We start from the raw sequence: 16,913 nt of genomic DNA on the forward strand, positions 1-16,913 counted from the left end.
AATAAATCAATCAGTGACTCAGTCAGTCAGGACAAGTAATTTTATATATTTAGATTAGTAATTTAAAAAGTTATTTTGGTAAAATTAATATTAAAACAAATTGAGTTATATGTAAGATAATATTAAAATTTTCCCAAAAAGTGCTTTTTGTCAGAAAATGGTATATGTAAAACTTCACATTTACTCTTTGTCACTCTCAAATCAAACTTGGAAAGAAAATTTTTAAATTCCGATTCTGCGTCGATCCAATTGTCAATCAATGGAATTGTGTTGAGCATATCTTCAGTCTGAAATCAAATGTCATTTTTAATCTCCTCGAGATTAATTTTATACAAAATTTCCATACGCTACCTTTATGTACTTCTTCCACTCTTCGTTGGTACTAAGATATTGTACAATTGGAAACAACGGACATTTCGTAAAAAAAATAAAGAAAAAATATCCTCCGGGCTTCAAAATTGAAGAAATAACAGAAAACAATTTCTGATAATCATTTATGAAATGAAAGACGTAGAAAGACACAACTTTATCGTATTTTCCAATTTCTTTTAAATCGGGTCTAGAAATTATAATTACAAATTACAATTTTTATTATATTATAAAATCTACTTTTAAAATATAATTATTATCTATAAGTTCTTTCACTTTACATTCAAAATAATTTGTACTGTTGCAGTTAGATTCTGTACACTGAGTGGCCAAAAAATTAGAGACACCCTCTAATAACGAGTTGGTCCACCTTTAGCTCTGATCACAGCCGATATTCTTTTTCATATGGATTCAACAAGTTGCTGATACCGTTGCTGAGGAATGTTGGGCAATGCTGACATAAGGGCAGCTCTAAGTTGGTCAGATTGGATAGTGGCGTTTCCATGTTTTGAAGTGATCATTTGATTTCGTCTCACAAATGCTCCATGGAATTGAGGTCAGGGGACTGAGCTGGCCATAGAAGCAGGTTAAACTCTGAGTGATGTTCCTCAAACCAATTTGAGACCGATCGAGCAATAAGATGGTAAGATGCATTGTCGTGCTGAAAGTGACCATCTCCATCAGGGAACATTACAGCTATAAACGAGCGTACGTGATCAGTAACGATGTTGAGGTAAGCTGTGTTATTCAGAGATGTGTCCATAGATATAAAGAAATCCAGTGTACTTCAGTAAAACATTCCCCACACCATAATTCCACTGTCACCAGCCTGAAGAGTTGTCATTTCACAGGAGGGGTCCATGAATTCGTGCTGTTTGCACTATATTCTGATCCTGTCATCTGCATTGTAGAACAAGAAACAAGATTCATCAGACCAGGCTACTTTTTTCCAGTCCTTAAGTGACCAATTTCCTTGTTCCTGGGCCAACAACAGGTGCCTTTTTCTATTTTTCTGTCATTCCAAAGGCACTCTTGATGGTCTCTGACTCCTAGAGCCCTCCTTTGGAAAGTCCATCTTGTTATGTAATAGGATATGCTTTGTGATGCAACTGCATTGAATTCAGTTGTAATTTCTCATGTTGTTGCCCTTCTGTTGCTGTGGACTATGTGAGTTAATCGCCTTTCATCTCTCTCGCTCACCAGCCTTTTTCGACCAGAATTGCCCTTATAGCTTGAAGTTTTTTTTCTCAATTGCCACTCTCTAAACGCCCGAAATACTGTTGGGCGAGAAAATCCTAAAAGAATCATTCTTTCAGAGATGCTCTTCACTAGCTCTTCTTGCACCTTCACTTTTCTAGCTCCTCTCGTTTAAAGTCATTCAAATCTATCGTCTTACCCATTTTGACATTAACTTCTATGATAACTACGTTGTCTGAAGCTGAGTATTTCTTATATGAGCAACTATGTGTTGTTACGTCATTCTATGTCACTGTTGTACTAGTTTGCTTTCAAATAAGGAGTGTCTTTAATTTTTTGACCACTTAGTGTATATACAAACGTGAAAACAGTATTTGAAGACATGGCATGCATAAAAGTTATATCGAAGTTTTTAAAAACCGTATTTATGATATTGTGATTTGTTTCTAAAGTATAAGGCTGTCATAACGTGACTGTATACATTATTAATATACAGAAATCAAATTACATTTAAGAAACATTCCTTGCAAAACAAGTTATATTTAAACACTATAGCCAACAGAGCAACTTCATACACAAAATACGAGGGGTGTTCAAAAAGTATCGGACCTTTATTTTTCCCGCGTAAACCAATGACGCGCGGGAGGCCTCCTTCAGTGGATATGTGGAGGAAGTAGTCATGTGCAGTCCTGAATTTTTCCCTCCCACAGGAAGCGTCAGTCACTGGCAGTCGGCTTATGAGTGACAACGTGTAGTGAGTGCTTGTCAGATTCCAGTAAGTTGGAAAACGACTGAACAACATGAGCAGCTATATTGCATCAAAATTTGCCAAAAGCTTGGCGATACGTAAGCGAAAACTATTCGCAAGATTAAACAGGCTTTTGGGGATGATGCCATGAGCAACACATGGATAAAGGAATGGTACAACCGCTTCAAAGATGGCCTCACATCAGTGGACAACAAATCGCGTTTAGGCAGACCCTCAACAAGCTGAAATGAGACTGTCATTACTGTCATTGAGCAAGTGCGGACTTTGGTCAAGGTGGACCGTCGTATAACAGTCAGAGAACTTGCGAACGAGACGGGAGTAAGCATTGGATTGGTACATTCAATTTTGTCTGAGGATTTGGGTATGAAGGGAGTGTCCGAGAAATTCGTACCGAAACTGCTAACAGTAGAGCAGAAGCAAAGGCGTCTGGAAATCGCACAAGACATGCTGGACAATGCAAGCAGTAATCCCATTTTCCTAAACCCCGTAATCACAGGAGATGAGTCGTGGGTACGACCGAGAAACCAAGATGCAGTCGTCACAATGGAAACATTCGACATCCCCGAGGCCAAAAAAAGCACGGCAGGTCAGCAACAATGTAAAGGTCATGTTGACAGCTGTTTTCCACTCCCGTGGGGTGATGTATCATTAGTACGCACCACAAGGTCAAACCACCACAAAGGACTACTACCAGGAGGTCCTTAGTCGTCTTTGTGATGGTGTGTGATGCAAACGATCGGATCTGTGGTCAACCAAAACTTGACAGCTTAATCATGATAACGCATCCGCCCATTCTGCTCATTTTATTCAGACTTTCATCGCCAAACACAACATTCCTGTGATTCGTCACGCTCTGTAATTTCTCGATATGGCTCCGTGTGACTTTTGGCTATTTTCCAAGCTGAATTCAGCTAAAAAGAACCCGATTTGAGTCAAGAGAAGACATCAGGCAGAATGCGACGGACTGGCTGATGGTCATCCCAAAAAAGGCGTTCCAGCAGTGTTTCCAGCAATGGCAGGAGAACTAGGAGAAGTCTATACATCACCAATGTGATTACTTTGAACAGGTTTTGTATCTCAAAATCAATAAATGTATTTTTGATGACCAAAGGTTCGATACTTTTTGAACACACCTCGTACAACACGGGCACAATGAGAAACACCACAGTCATGGCTGCACCTAAAGAAGTGGCGTAGCGTGGGTGTCAGCCGCCCGGGGCGGAGGAAAATTTCGCCACCCTTATTTAGGTATCTCAATTTAAAAGACTAAAATTCAGTTTTGTCACAGAACAAGCAATGGAAACTTCCGGAAAAGATTCCTTTCAGTGTGAAGTCGGAGGTCACGTTTTGCTGTGCTCCCGTTTTTGCGAAGTTATTTGTGGATTTTTTCGGTCTTTAGTGAGTGAATTATACGTCGCTGGACTTGGGAAGACGTGCTGCTCACACTAATATCACTGTTTTTTGGATATTCTGGCTTTCCGCGAAAATACGGACATCGAAACCCTGTGGACTTCCAGACCTACTTTCTGCATTCTACAGTGTAAGTGGACCGCTTTTGTAATTTTAACGCGAAGTGTATCTCCTGCCGCCATTTATTAATTGCGCTATTAAGACCCTGCTCTCATCAGACAAACTTGGTTCAACTTGTAAAAACTTAATACAGGACTACGAAGTTTTTATTTCGGCATTTTTGTTTTCATTTTAAACAAAGGGCATTGTCTGGTCCACGTGCTCGTTGCTTGCCCTGGGGGCATTCAGGACATTCCAGGAAGCTCCTTTGTTTAGTGTCACACGCTGCTATATACAAGTTTTTGTCTCCACATTTCCTTGCTTGGAGGCAAACAGGTGGCTGTTAGTCAGTGAACCTTCTTGTTATTGCTAGTAGCTTTTAAGGGTTGTTTTTATTGCAGCATTTAGCAACCCGTTATTTGTTTATAAATTTTTAATTTAGTAAAGGTGCATAGTATACTGTCTATTTACTTTGAGGCACACATGGAGAGCTCAGGAAAGCCTAGTCAACAACATTTAACTAACTTCGAAGACTCCATTATCAAGTCTGCTGCTTTGCAGCTGGGGAAAATAATGGACTTGTGTCCAGAAAACACCACAAACACGGTAAAGAAGGGGAGGAACAAAGGCTTCAGTTCAGAAGAACGGCTTTAGATCAGAGAACAGGCCTCTCTGTTATTTGCTGCCATAAACCAATTATATGGGATCGTCTCAGAACTGCGCAACAAATCTGAGGCAACAAGTGTGGAGCGGAGTGCTATCAGGCAATCGTATGCTGAGGTTACAAAGCTCAACACACGCCCCAGCAGCACTACTAGGGTCATATCAAGAACCCTTTACAACAAAGTGGACACAGAGGAAACTGGAGGTAACCACGCCCTGCTCATCTACCCAAAACAAGGGGAAGAAGATATTAATATGGAGAAACTTAAAAACGATATTCTGGACAATGTTCACCCACAAGACCTGCAGGTGGGAGTCAAGTCAGTTCACCGTGTTAAAAGGGACGGACTGTGCCTAAGAGTAGGAAGCCCTACAGAAGGGAAGAAATTAAAAACGGCGATTGAGAACATTCCCACTATAAAAGAAAAGGTAAACTGTCATCTGACAGAAAAAAAAAAACCTCGGGTAATCCTCATAAATACCCCTAATTCCATACAAGACGACAAAGTCACGGAAATGATTTATAAACAAAACAGATTGATTTGGAATAACTTAACGTGGGACTCGTTCGCTAGCCAGTGCCAAGTAAGCTTCTCCCTGTCAAAGGGAAGGGTGCGAGAGGGATGCCGCCACATTTTCCTCATGGTATCTCCAACAGTTCGAGATACACTAATTACAGCGAAGCACATTTCCATTTCTTGGGGGAGCATCAAAGTAGATGATTACATACCACTGCTTCGTTGTTACAAATGATGTGGATTTGCTCATGCGGCGAAAGATTGCGTCGAATTACAAAGATGTAGCCATTGTGCCAGGAGTCACCGTTTCGCTGAATGCGCCAAAAGAGATGAGGTTCCTTGCTGCATAAATTGCAGGCAAGCGAACAAAAGCTTACCAAAAGAGCAAAGGATGCCAACTGACCACACAGCTTACAGCCAGGAATGCGCAATAACCAAGAAGATGAAGACCTTAACAGTTAAACGAACCAATTATGGCTGGTAGGCTCAACTGTATAACACATTTGAGTAATAATACCCCACTAAGAACTCCCAACATGAGTAATCCTACTAATAATTCCTATTTCAAACTAAATATCCTTCAAATTAATGTCCAAAGGTCTAAGGCTGCTTCCTCGCTGGTGATAAAGATGGCAGAAGAGCATAACACAGACATTATCCTTTTACAAGAACCATACCTCGTGAAAAAAGCTATCGTTCGTTTTGGACGATGGAAAATCCTTCCCCCTAACAGCAACAGTGATGGGACTAAGACTGGCATCCTCACATGCAACAAAAATATAAACACTGTCTACTGCCCGGAACTGTCGACTTGTTACGCCACCACTGACTATATAAAACACCACGACATGATTATTTATCTTACTTCGGTCTACTGTTCTCCGTTCAATTCCATCGACCATCTTATTCAGGATTTGCAGGGAATAAACGACAAAATTGGCTCGTTTCCTTGGCTGGTTGGGGGGGACTTTAATGCAAAGTCACCTGTCTGGCACAGCCCGGTGGAAGATGGCAAAGGGTTTGCGAATTTGCGTCTAGGAACCACCTAGTTTCGCTTAACTCCAGTCCTCTCCCCACTTTTTTCTGCGCAAGGGGAAAAAGCTGGATTGACATTTGCTTTGCCAACCACCAGGCACACCCCCTTGTGGATCTCTGCACCACTATGGAGGAAGACAGTGTGAGTGATCACAGGTACATCAAAATTGTCATTAAAAGCAACGATCCTGCAAAGAAAACAACTAAGTACACTAGCAAAGCCACTGACTGGAACTTATTTGATGAATTGTTTCACACTTACTGGGCTAATCCAATCCACCATGAACTAGCTGATATTAATGATGCAGACGAGATGGCAGAGCATCTTAATGCTAGCATTAGTAACGCTTTTTCTAACTCCACCACAATGAGGGAACACAAACATAGGAATGCCTATTGGTGGAAGGATGCTCTCGATGCACAAAGAAACAGTGTTCGCAGGCATCAGAGATCCTTTGTAAGGGAAAATGATCCCACCCTCAAACAACAGAAAAAGCAAGAGTATATCCAGAAATTAAACGCTTACAAAACCGAGATAAACAAAGCACGCACGAATGCTTGGCGCAAATACTGCTCGGAAATAGGGAATAAAACCACTTGGAGTAACCCCTATCACATCATCATGAAGCCCAGAAAAAACATCGGCATCCCAGCCAATATGGAGAAAGTGAACTGTGGGTACACCACTGATCTGGATGACACGATTAAACATCTTTTCACTATCCATTTCCCTCCAGACGACCAAGAGGAAGATAACCCAGAGCAGAGGAATATCAAGAGAGAAATCCTCTACCCACCTATCACTGACGACGACATCCCGTTCACTTTTACAGAGGTGGCCACTGCTATTAAATCTTTACGAAACAATAAGGCCCCCCGGCATTGATGGGATTACGGCCCGTATGGTGAATAGGGCATTCAGAGCCATTCCTATCGCCTTCGTCCTTAGCCTCACCAGACATCAATTTCCAAAATGCTGGAAACATGATGATGTGAAATTCATACCCAAAATAGGGTCTTCGAACTCAGTAAAAGCCACAGATCTGAGACCAATTAGCCTTCTGCTTATACCGGGCAAGGTTCTTGATGGACGTCTAATCAATAGGATTAACCACCATCTCACGAATAAAAACCACCTACATCCCCATCAATTTGGCTTTGTCCAAGGGAGCTCCACCTATCATGCTATCCACAGGGTAATCCAATTCATAGGCAGTGCCTGGAAAAATGAAGAACACGTAGTGTTGATCTCAATAGATTACAGGAACGCGTTTAACTCTCTGTGGTGGCCATCCCTTCTTTTGCAGCTCAAGACCTTTAATTGTCCACAAAACCTATTCAAGCTGCTCACCAGCTATCTGAAGGACCGCACTACTGGTATTCACGAGTTAGGCACACCTGTCCTCTGGCCTGTTGCCCGGGGTTGCTCCCAGAGTTCCCGTTCCGGACCTGGCCTTTGGAACATCATGTACAACAGCCTTCTTGACATTGTCCCTAACACAACTACCGGCACCTGTGCTACCCAGGGATATGCCGACGATACCTTGGTTATAATGTCCAATAAAAACAGTAAAAAATTGCTGCAAGAGGCCAATTCTTTGCTTAACCAAATTCTAGAGTGGAGCAACTTTGATAAACTATCCATTAACCTAGATAAGACTACCTGCATGCTAATGTCGAAAGGGATTCAACTCAAGAAACCACACTCCATCAAAATAGGAGGTACTAGGATAAGATGCAGTGATAGCATAAAATACTTGGGCATTACTATCGATCAGGGCTTGAATTGGAATATTCACATAAAAAACGCTTGTGACAAGGCCATAAAACTTTCGAACCTTCTCTGCTTTCTTGCAGGGAAAAACTGGGGCCTCAACAACAAGAACTTAACAAATATCTACCGCCTGGCCATAGAGCCGGCCATCCTTTATGGTGCGCCCTTTTGGGGGGACGCAGTGGATAAAGTTTACGTAAAGCGTAAGCTTCTAAAGGCTCAGCATGTCAGCTTCCTCAAGATCACCAAGGCCTACAGGACTGCCCCCACATCTGCTCTACAGGTGATTACTGGCATCTCTCCAATACACCTAAGTGTAAAGGCCAACGCAGCTAGTTGGTATCTCACCAACCTCAGTCTCTCAGATCGTATGAAGACTGAGCTAATAAGCTATCTAAATATTGGCATCCTTCCCAGCCTGGATATGCAACAAACCCTCAGGCTTAACCACAAGAACACCCAAGTTACTCTTCACAGGCATTGCAGGCATCCTGCTTTATCTCCTACCGTTAATCTTCTCACTGATCCTAGTGTTTCCAACATCAACAACGCCAACACCATCTTCACAGATGGGTCAAAATCGTTTCTTGGTACGGGCGCTGCCATCCTGCACAGAAATAGCAATTGTACACACCCGGTCCACAAAAAGGGCTTTAAACGTGCGGATTACTGCTCTATTATGAAAGCAGAACAGTACGCCATCTACAAAGCATTGGTCTACATCAACAATTCCAATCAGCTTCGCGGGAAGCAGGTCTGCATCTGCTCTGACAGCCAGGCCGCTCTTTGGAGCATAAGCAAGAAAACCCAGCGTAACTATCTCCACCAACTCATCACGGACGAACTGAAGAAAAACAAAAGCAACCTCATTTACTTTTCGTGGACCCGTGCTCATCAAGGTGTAATAGGAAATGAAGGAAGCAGATGTGCTGGCTAAGGAGACAGCCACTTCTCCTGTTACACCAAGCTTTGATGACATCCCTACGGTGGCTGTCAAAAATCTCATTAGAGAAACGCTCATAAACATGTGGCAGAGGGAATGGGAAGAAGCGGACACTGGTAGGACTACCTTTAAATTCCTGCCTAACATTCTTAACCGTCTCTCTCTCGACCACATATATGGCAATTATTTCACCAGCCAACTCCTCATTGGCCATGGGAACATTCGCTAATATCTCAATAGATTCCACCACAACGATACCCCCTTCTGTCAGTGTGACAGTGGCGCTATAGAAGATCTTCTGCACTTCATCTTTGAATGCACCTCTATGACACACAGAGAACTCAACTTATTCACAAAGGCTTCATTGAAGGATTCAACTGGCCCTGTACGCCCGATCTCCTCATAAACCCGATCTCCACCTACAACGGACTCACCGAATTTATCCGGGAAATCGGCGCTCTAAATCCAGACTTTACCAACCGAAATCAGACAAGGGACTCTTCACAAGACAGTTGACCTCTACACCAGGGGCCTTGATATAACCGACGAAACTTGCACCCGTTTGTAACTATCACCACTTTCAACTCCGGTATTTATAATTGTTCTATAACAACAAAGCTTTTCTTTCATATGTAACGCGACCTAACTATGTGTACACTCTTTCTTTTCGCATTCTGCACATGTATCCTCCTATTTAAATTACTGTGTTGTTCGTGCTGATGATCTCTCTCATCTTCACCATCTTTCCTATCACACTTTCATTCCCCTCATCCATTACCCCTCCTCCTTTTTTTTCACCCAGGCGATTGCCTTGAGTAGTCCTGGTCTTCTGTTTCTTTCATTAAAAATAAAAAATAAAAATGGAAACTTCCGTGCTAGTGCAGAGACCTGTTTAAAATAGCTCTATTGGATATTGGTGGTGTATGTGAATACGAATAAATCGTACGAGCAGAAAAAAAGGTCAACAGGTCGCGCAGGATATCCTTGCGTGAGATTACTAATTCACCCGGACGGTGAGCCGATTCCCGGACTGTCCGGACGATAGCACTATCGTTTGCGCGACGCAAATATAGCTTAGAATGGTTGAAATTTTTACAAGATATTATTATTATTTATTGTGAAATTTTGACGCCTCCTAAAAAGTGCCGCCCGGGGCGGGCCACCCCTGCCGCCCCCACTACGCTACGCCACTGATCTAAAGCAAGGAATGATTTAAAACCGTTTTGTCGAGAATGGAAATAAATGTACTACTAAATATTAAAATGAAATCAAAAACTACATTAAACGGGAAAACAAAAAAGATAAAATACAATTACTGCTCTCTTCAATTAGTGTATTTACAATTAATCTTGTCACCACAAAGCGGCTTCATCGGTTTAATATTACACATTGAGAGATGATGATAAATTGGTATTTCAACAAACTTTTTGCCCATAAAAGTAACGTTTTGCTTTCTACATTCACAGGAGTTCGAGAAAGATAGTTTTCTTTGTATATATATATATTTTATTTTTATCATTTTGAGATACATGATTTTGAAAAAAGATTATGTGGGCTTTCTCCTGTTTTAATGCTTTAAAACATTTATTATACATTATAATAAAATTAAAACGGAAAGAATAAAAAAAACTGATAGTAGGTTTTATTTCTAAACAAATGTGTTTTTAATTAAAACGATTTTCGACAATATAAATAATTCTGGTTCAGTTTAAATTCAGAGATAGATGGTTAACAACTTTAAAAACCGACAATATGATATTAAATAACACATACAATATACAATTGACGTCGATCCTCAAACATATGTCGATATCAATTGTGTATTGAATGTGTTATTTAATATCATATTGTCGGTTTTTAAAGTTGTTAACCATCTATCTCTAGTTAAAATATTAAAAAGAATTTAAACTGATCCAGAATTATTTGTATTGTCAAAAATCGTTTTAATCAAAGAATTAATCTTCGGAATTTTTACTAAGTAAATGTGTTTTTAATTGTCTTTATACTGTATTACACATGAAAAGATTATTATTGCTTCAAAGGGAGTGAAGTTCATTGCTAAGAAGTCGATACAAGTTATATCCCATTTACCATTCAAAATAAGTTAAATTCTAAAATACTGTTAAATTAGACAAAAGTGGATAAAATTTGTTATGCACGAATATGTATAAGTTACCTTTGCATGATATCTTGAATCTTAAACTCGATTTTCTCATCAAAATATGTTTTCCTGGCATACTCCATGTAATTTGGAATTATGTCAACAGCGATGACTTTCTTTAATTTCGGGCATTTTGGTAAAAGAATACTTTTGGTGGTTCTTCCTGGACCGCATCCAATATCCAAAATGACATCTTCATCAGACCATTTCATGGCTGAAAAGTGTAAATCTATAGCAGATTCTACGTAGCGAGGCAAAAATTTTGGACATAATTTATCATAATCTTCAGCTGTTCCGTTCATATTTTCTGAAATTGAATATAACTATTCATATCAGGTAAATTTGAAAGATGCTCATAAATAAAGATCAAAATATTCCATAAAAAGAAAATCGTAACTTGCCACCAAGAACGGCTAGAAGGCAAAAACAAAAAAGGTGGAAATCTGTCAATTTGGGAATATTCGGATTTAAAGCCCGAGCTGGTCTCTCGAGTTTATTTTGTTGGCATGACTTGTATACGTCGAATCTAGCTCAAAGCAACGGGTCAAATTTGACCGATTCAAACTCTTTTCTTTGTTATAGGTACAGTACATACAGCCGGCAAAATAACACGCACGTGAACGACAGACAGCAGACCGTATGATAAATGCCCTCGTACAGTTCGAAGTAAATTGACAACAATAAGAGATTAGACTGACATATAGTGCCAACAGCCCATCAACTTTACATGTCAAATTTTAGCCACGAATATCTCAGCATATAGATATAATTTAGAAATTCCGATTTTGTCATGACATCTGCAAAAATGGACGATAATAAAACCATTTATATTCGTGATCAACCCGGTCTGCAAGATTCGGTCTTCACAGGCATTGCAGGCATCCTGCTTTATCTCCTACCGTCAATCTTCTCACTGATGCTAGTGTTTCCAACATCAACAATGCCAACACCATCTTCACAGATGGGTCAAAATCGTTTTTTGGTACCGGCGCTGCCATCGTGCACAGAAATAGCAACTGTACACATCCAGTCCACAAAAAGGGCTTTAAACTTGCAGGTTACTGCTCTATCATGCAAGCAGAACAGTACGCCATCTACAAAGCATTGGTCTACATCAACAATTCCAATCAGCTCCGCGGGAAGCAGGTCTGCATCTGCTCTGACAGCCAGGCCGCTCTCTGGAGCATAAGCAAGAAAACCCAGCGTAACCATCTCCACCAACTCATCATAGANGTATAACTAATATTTTTAAAATTATAATATGCAAAAATGATAAAAACTGCTTTGCGAATTAATTCTTATATTTTAAAATTTAAATACAGTTTTAAATATATTTGTAATAATTATTCAAATCTTCAAGAGTGACGAACAGATAAATGCTTAATTAATTTCTACGCAATGTGTTTTAACGGACTGATTGTAAAGTTAACTTTTCTAAAATGCCAAAACCTGTTTTCTCACCTGCAAAGTCTTTCGTGAAGAATTCAGAATCAAATCCAATTCGAACCTTCACGCATTGTTATAAATATTTTGAATCGAAATAAGATCACATGTGATGATTATAGCAGTTTGGCCTTCGGTTAATTAATTAAATCAATTTCGTGCATATAACCTATAAATTTTTGACATTTGCGTTTAAAGTAAAATTAAAATTATGTGTTAAAATAATTAGAAATTGCTCTATGATTCGCACTATCCTATGTAATTAGATGATTAGCAATGCACGACTTGGTTTATTACTCCAATTTTATTCAAGAACTTTTTTAACAATTTTCATATGCCACATTTTGAAAGCCTAGCAGTTTGCGAGTTTCGATTAAAACCCACTTCTGTATGGCTCTAATTATATTATTTCTTACTAATGCGCTAGTATGATAAATTAAATCTTCATTATAAATTTACAGTATAATTTACACTTTTTATAACTATCATTTTGAAAGATTTTGTTGTGACAATTAAAAGACTTACATTGTTTAAAAAATTAATTTATTCGAAATGTGAGTTGGATTTTTCTCCTTATATTCATTCTATCTAAACTCGCTGTAACATACGTCAGGATTGATATTTATATGCTAAATTATAAACTTTTAAGAATTAAGACGATCTTGTTGACAGTCAAGTACTTTTGAAATCAGTAATTCTTTAGAGGTATGTAGATTAATTTTGTATTTAGTTGAGAAAATATATGAATGTAGAAGCTCTGAAAATGCTTCCTTTATAAATAAGTGTTTATATCATTCGAGTTTTTAAAACTTCTTCACAATTTAAAGCTTACCTCGAAACAGTATTCAGCAATTTCGTCTGTTGTTAGTCCTTTTTCGGAATCTTTCGTTGCTTAACTGCATCAGTTAATACAGACATAGCCGATAGTGTAATGAAACATATGTGTATCTATTTAAGAAAGATAAAAGACAATAAAAAATAAGAGATAAAAAAAACGATACAGGGACGGTCTTGTGATGACTTGATAAACATCAAGTCAAGGTGACCTCCGATCTATATATATATATATTATATCTGACGCAGCTGTGGGAAAAAAATGTAAACAACTCCTTTAGAAAAAACGCTCCTAGTGAGAATTAGATCGGAGGTCACGTTTCGTGATAACAGTTTGATAAGTAAGTTGACACATAGGTGTCAAGAATGCACCGTTATTGTCAACATTTGACGGTCATGTAACTTTTTTCCCACGACAAACGAATAAATGCTCGAGTTCCCAGAAGCTCAGGTGATCAAAAAGAAGTTATACTTGTCAATGCGTACATCTCGTCTCCTGGACCACCACACNCTTTTTTCCCACGACAAACGAATAAATGCTCGAGTTCCCAGAAGCTCAGGTGATCAAAAAGAAGTTATACTTGTCAATGCGTACATCTCGTCTCCCGGACCACCATACAGACTCGAACAGACAAAAACAGAAGATATCGGTAGAAGACAGACCACGGCTTCGAACTTCCATACTTATCGCCATACCATCAGGGGCGTATCAATCGAAAATGAGCCTAGGGCACGCATCAAAGTTGCGCCCCTTCGTAAATTATCTTAATATAAAAAGCAGATACACTAAATAAAACAGTCATAAATCTTATTTAAACATATTTCTTTTCTATTTTATAACGAAAGTGAGTCCATAAATTCTTTACATTTACAATTGCACCTTCCTGGCATTCTGTGACGGAAACATATCGATGATGTTTTCGAAATTAGTTTTTTCCGTTTCTTCTCGCTCCACACTGAGCAAAGCTAGGTCACATAACCTTTCTTGACCCATTGTACGAAATACCTCAAATACGAAAGTATTAATTTTAACTTACTGAAAGATCGCTCACAACTTGCGATGGATACTGCAAATTGTGAGCAGAATTTGAATGGAAATGCGCAGATTCGAAAATACACTTTATTCCCCGTACTGCGCAATAAATTCAAGTAGCTCTTCACATTTCTTTATGTTGACGTTTTTTCTTGTAGATATCAGCATTCGGACATCCAATATTTCTTCGTATAACTGTTCCCCGTTAACATCGCAACCCATAGAAATCTCCAAATTTTTTACATTTCTTTTTTAAATCATCGCAGTCGTCAGTGCCGTAACACAATGTTTTAACGTTAGAAGAAATCCAAATCTGGCGTCAGTTTCACGCAAACAAGTAAACCTTTCACTCATTTCACACACACTATGATCCAACGATCCCTTCATTACTCGTTCCATTTCTTCTTAGCGGCCAACCCTGCGTCTGACACACTTTCTCCAGCCATACATTTTTTTCCCCTTCGACACCTTTCCGTGGCTACATCCCATTCCTGGCACAGATTGAATCCTTTTTTTTAATGCCTCATTAACTAACTCTCTCCTTCATTTGAAAAATAGTATCTGAGGGCTTTTATGTCCAAGGTAGCATTATGAAAATGGTTGAAGAAAGAACGTTCGCTCGCTCGAAATTATTTAAATCAGAATTACGTATCACATGTAAACAAAATAAACAACTGCGCAAGAAGTGTCGAATTCGAACGGGCTAGTGCACTGCCTGCGCACATCACTCATTCCCTCTCGCTCATTCGCGAATCGCGTGAGTCGCGGACGAGATTGTTTGATATGAATTGGTTTATTTTGATTTTTAAATTTAATAACTGACGATTTTGTGCGCCCCCTTTGAAAGGCGCCCGGGTCACGTGCCATACTTGCCCCACCCTAGGTACGCCTCTGCATACTACAGTTCTGCCACCAGACTAAGATTCCTACGAACCATTCGACGCATACCATTCGTTTTCTCATAGAGGTATTTTTTATGAGCATTGTGAACTCTCTCTCTCTCTCCAAGAATAGGCTTAGCTATAATACTAAGAGCTGCCCCTTTGTATATTTGTCTAATATTTAATCGTATTTAACCGACTTTATTAAACTTAGATTTTAATAAATGCTTTGTTTATTTGTTTAACTCGTTAACTCGTCTCCTGTCTATGAAAGGACGCCTGTGGACTTGCTCACCTCCCTCGCCACTCGATAAAAACCCATCCGAAACGACAACGTGGGCGAGTTTTACCAACTCCACGTGTCAGTGGCAATTAGGGTACTGACCCTGTGCCCACATAATCTTATATATATATATATATATGAAGTTATGTAGGTACAGGGTCAAACCCTAATGGCCACTGACAGATAATGTAAATAACAATTCACAAATACACACACACACATTTGTGTTTGTGAATTGTTATTTACGTTATCTGTATAATTTTAGTTTTACTCACTTTATTTTAACCTTTTTGCTAATAAAGTATTCGCTTTAATAAATCGGTTAAAAATTTTATTGTATTTTAAACTTTGTGTACTTTTAAAGTACACAAAGGATATAAAGTACTATTTTATATCCTTTTTTTAAGGATGCACCGATAAGCAAAATGGCCGATTACCGATAACCGATTAATCGGCCATGCACTATCGGCCGATACCGATTAATCGGCTCATTAGTGTTAATAATTTATTGCATTAATAGTGTGAGATCCTGGAGTTAATTATAATGCGGAAAAAAACCCATTTTTCTCCACCCGTTATTTCAGTCTCCCTCGGGTAAGGTAAACAAGAGACGATCGAATATCCTTTCCAAATCAACAATCTCTCTTTTTTTTATTTTTTTATAACTCTATTTAAAATTTATTTTGTATTACTAGTACATTCTATATATTAACAGGACTTATTATACTGGACTTATGGATGCAGATATTTAGTCTTACAGTTCAAAAATAATGTTCTTTGTTTAGTTCACCTGTTTAAAATTTATTTAAAAATACAAAATAAATTTTAAATAGAGTTATAAAAAAAGGACAAAAAGGCATAATAATTCAACAATCTCTTCCTTTGTTTCTAAAATATATCTCAACACTTAATTGTTGACGCATGGAAACTTTGACATTTGTTGATTTGGAACGGATATTCCAAATCAACAAATGTCTTCGTTTAAGGGTATTTGGGCAGTTTATTCTCTGTTGTATTCTCAAGCAAACAATACATACAAGTACAGTACAGTATTTTCTGAGGAAACACTCGCACGTATTCTTTTTAAACCCCATTCCCGATAATCCGATAACCCGGCGGACAAAACTTGTCTGAACTATGGCTCAGACAAGTTTTGTCCGCCGTAAACAGGGTTTTCAAATTTTAGACATAGGAGCATAGAAGGACTAGGATATAGTCGCATTGAAATAAAAGGCGAAAATCCTCGCGCAACGTCAGGAGGATCAGGTAGAAGTTTTTCTGATTTATTTGATGAATTAGCCTCTGGTAAACGAAAGAATGAAGAATAGCATGTTTTTAAAAAGAAAGAAAAAAACCGAAAGAGAAGAACAAACGTTTCGATCAAGAATTAGAAACATATTTACATTTATCCCTAATTTCAGCAAAATAGCTATGAAATATTTAAGTGCCTCAGCATCTTCCATTGAAAGTGAAAAAATTTTCAGCACTGGAGGTAACATTT

The 16,913-nt window shown here is 38.8% G+C and overlaps 1 protein-coding gene and 2 pseudogenes across 1 annotated transcript; 1 reads left to right on the forward strand and 2 right to left on the reverse strand.

The window, feature by feature from the left end:
* Nucleotides 1-122: 122 nt before the first annotated feature.
* LOC111620246 (juvenile hormone acid O-methyltransferase-like) lies at nucleotides 123-13,300 on the reverse strand. The gene is made up of 4 exons (XM_023362143.1): nucleotides 13,214-13,300; nucleotides 10,954-11,245; nucleotides 352-559; nucleotides 123-287 (listed from the first exon to the last, which is right to left on the reverse strand). The coding sequence occupies exons 2-4, from the start codon at nucleotides 11,238-11,240 to the stop codon at nucleotides 123-125; spliced, it is 660 nt and encodes a 219-aa protein (XP_023217911.1). The 5' UTR covers nucleotides 11,241-11,245; nucleotides 13,214-13,300.
* On the forward strand, nucleotides 2,363-2,949 carry LOC111620236 (annotated as a pseudogene).
* A 783-nt stretch (nucleotides 13,301-14,083) lies between the features above and the next one.
* On the reverse strand, nucleotides 14,084-14,694 carry LOC111620220 (annotated as a pseudogene).
* Between the last annotated feature and the right edge of the window lie 2,219 nt (nucleotides 14,695-16,913).

The sequence above is a fragment of the Centruroides sculpturatus genome, unplaced genomic scaffold (genome assembly GCF_000671375.1).
Source record: "Centruroides sculpturatus isolate CEXI.00-Female unplaced genomic scaffold, Cexi_2.0 scaffold231, whole genome shotgun sequence".
In the NCBI taxonomy this organism is placed as follows: Eukaryota; Metazoa; Arthropoda; class Arachnida; order Scorpiones; family Buthidae; genus Centruroides; species Centruroides sculpturatus.

Excerpts from the sequence above, each read along its gene's own strand:
- LOC111620246 (XM_023362143.1), bottom strand. The coding sequence starts at position 11,240 with ATGAACGGAACAGCTGAAGATTATGATAAATTATGTCCAAAATTTTTG. Across the intron at positions 560-10,953 it reads ATTCAAGATATCATGCAAAG|ACCCGATTTAAAAGAAATTG; the intron begins GTAACTTATACA and ends TATAATTTCTAG. Across the intron at positions 288-351 it reads AGTGGAAGAAGTACATAAAG|ACTGAAGATATGCTCAACAC; the intron begins GTAGCGTATGGA and ends ATTTGATTTCAG.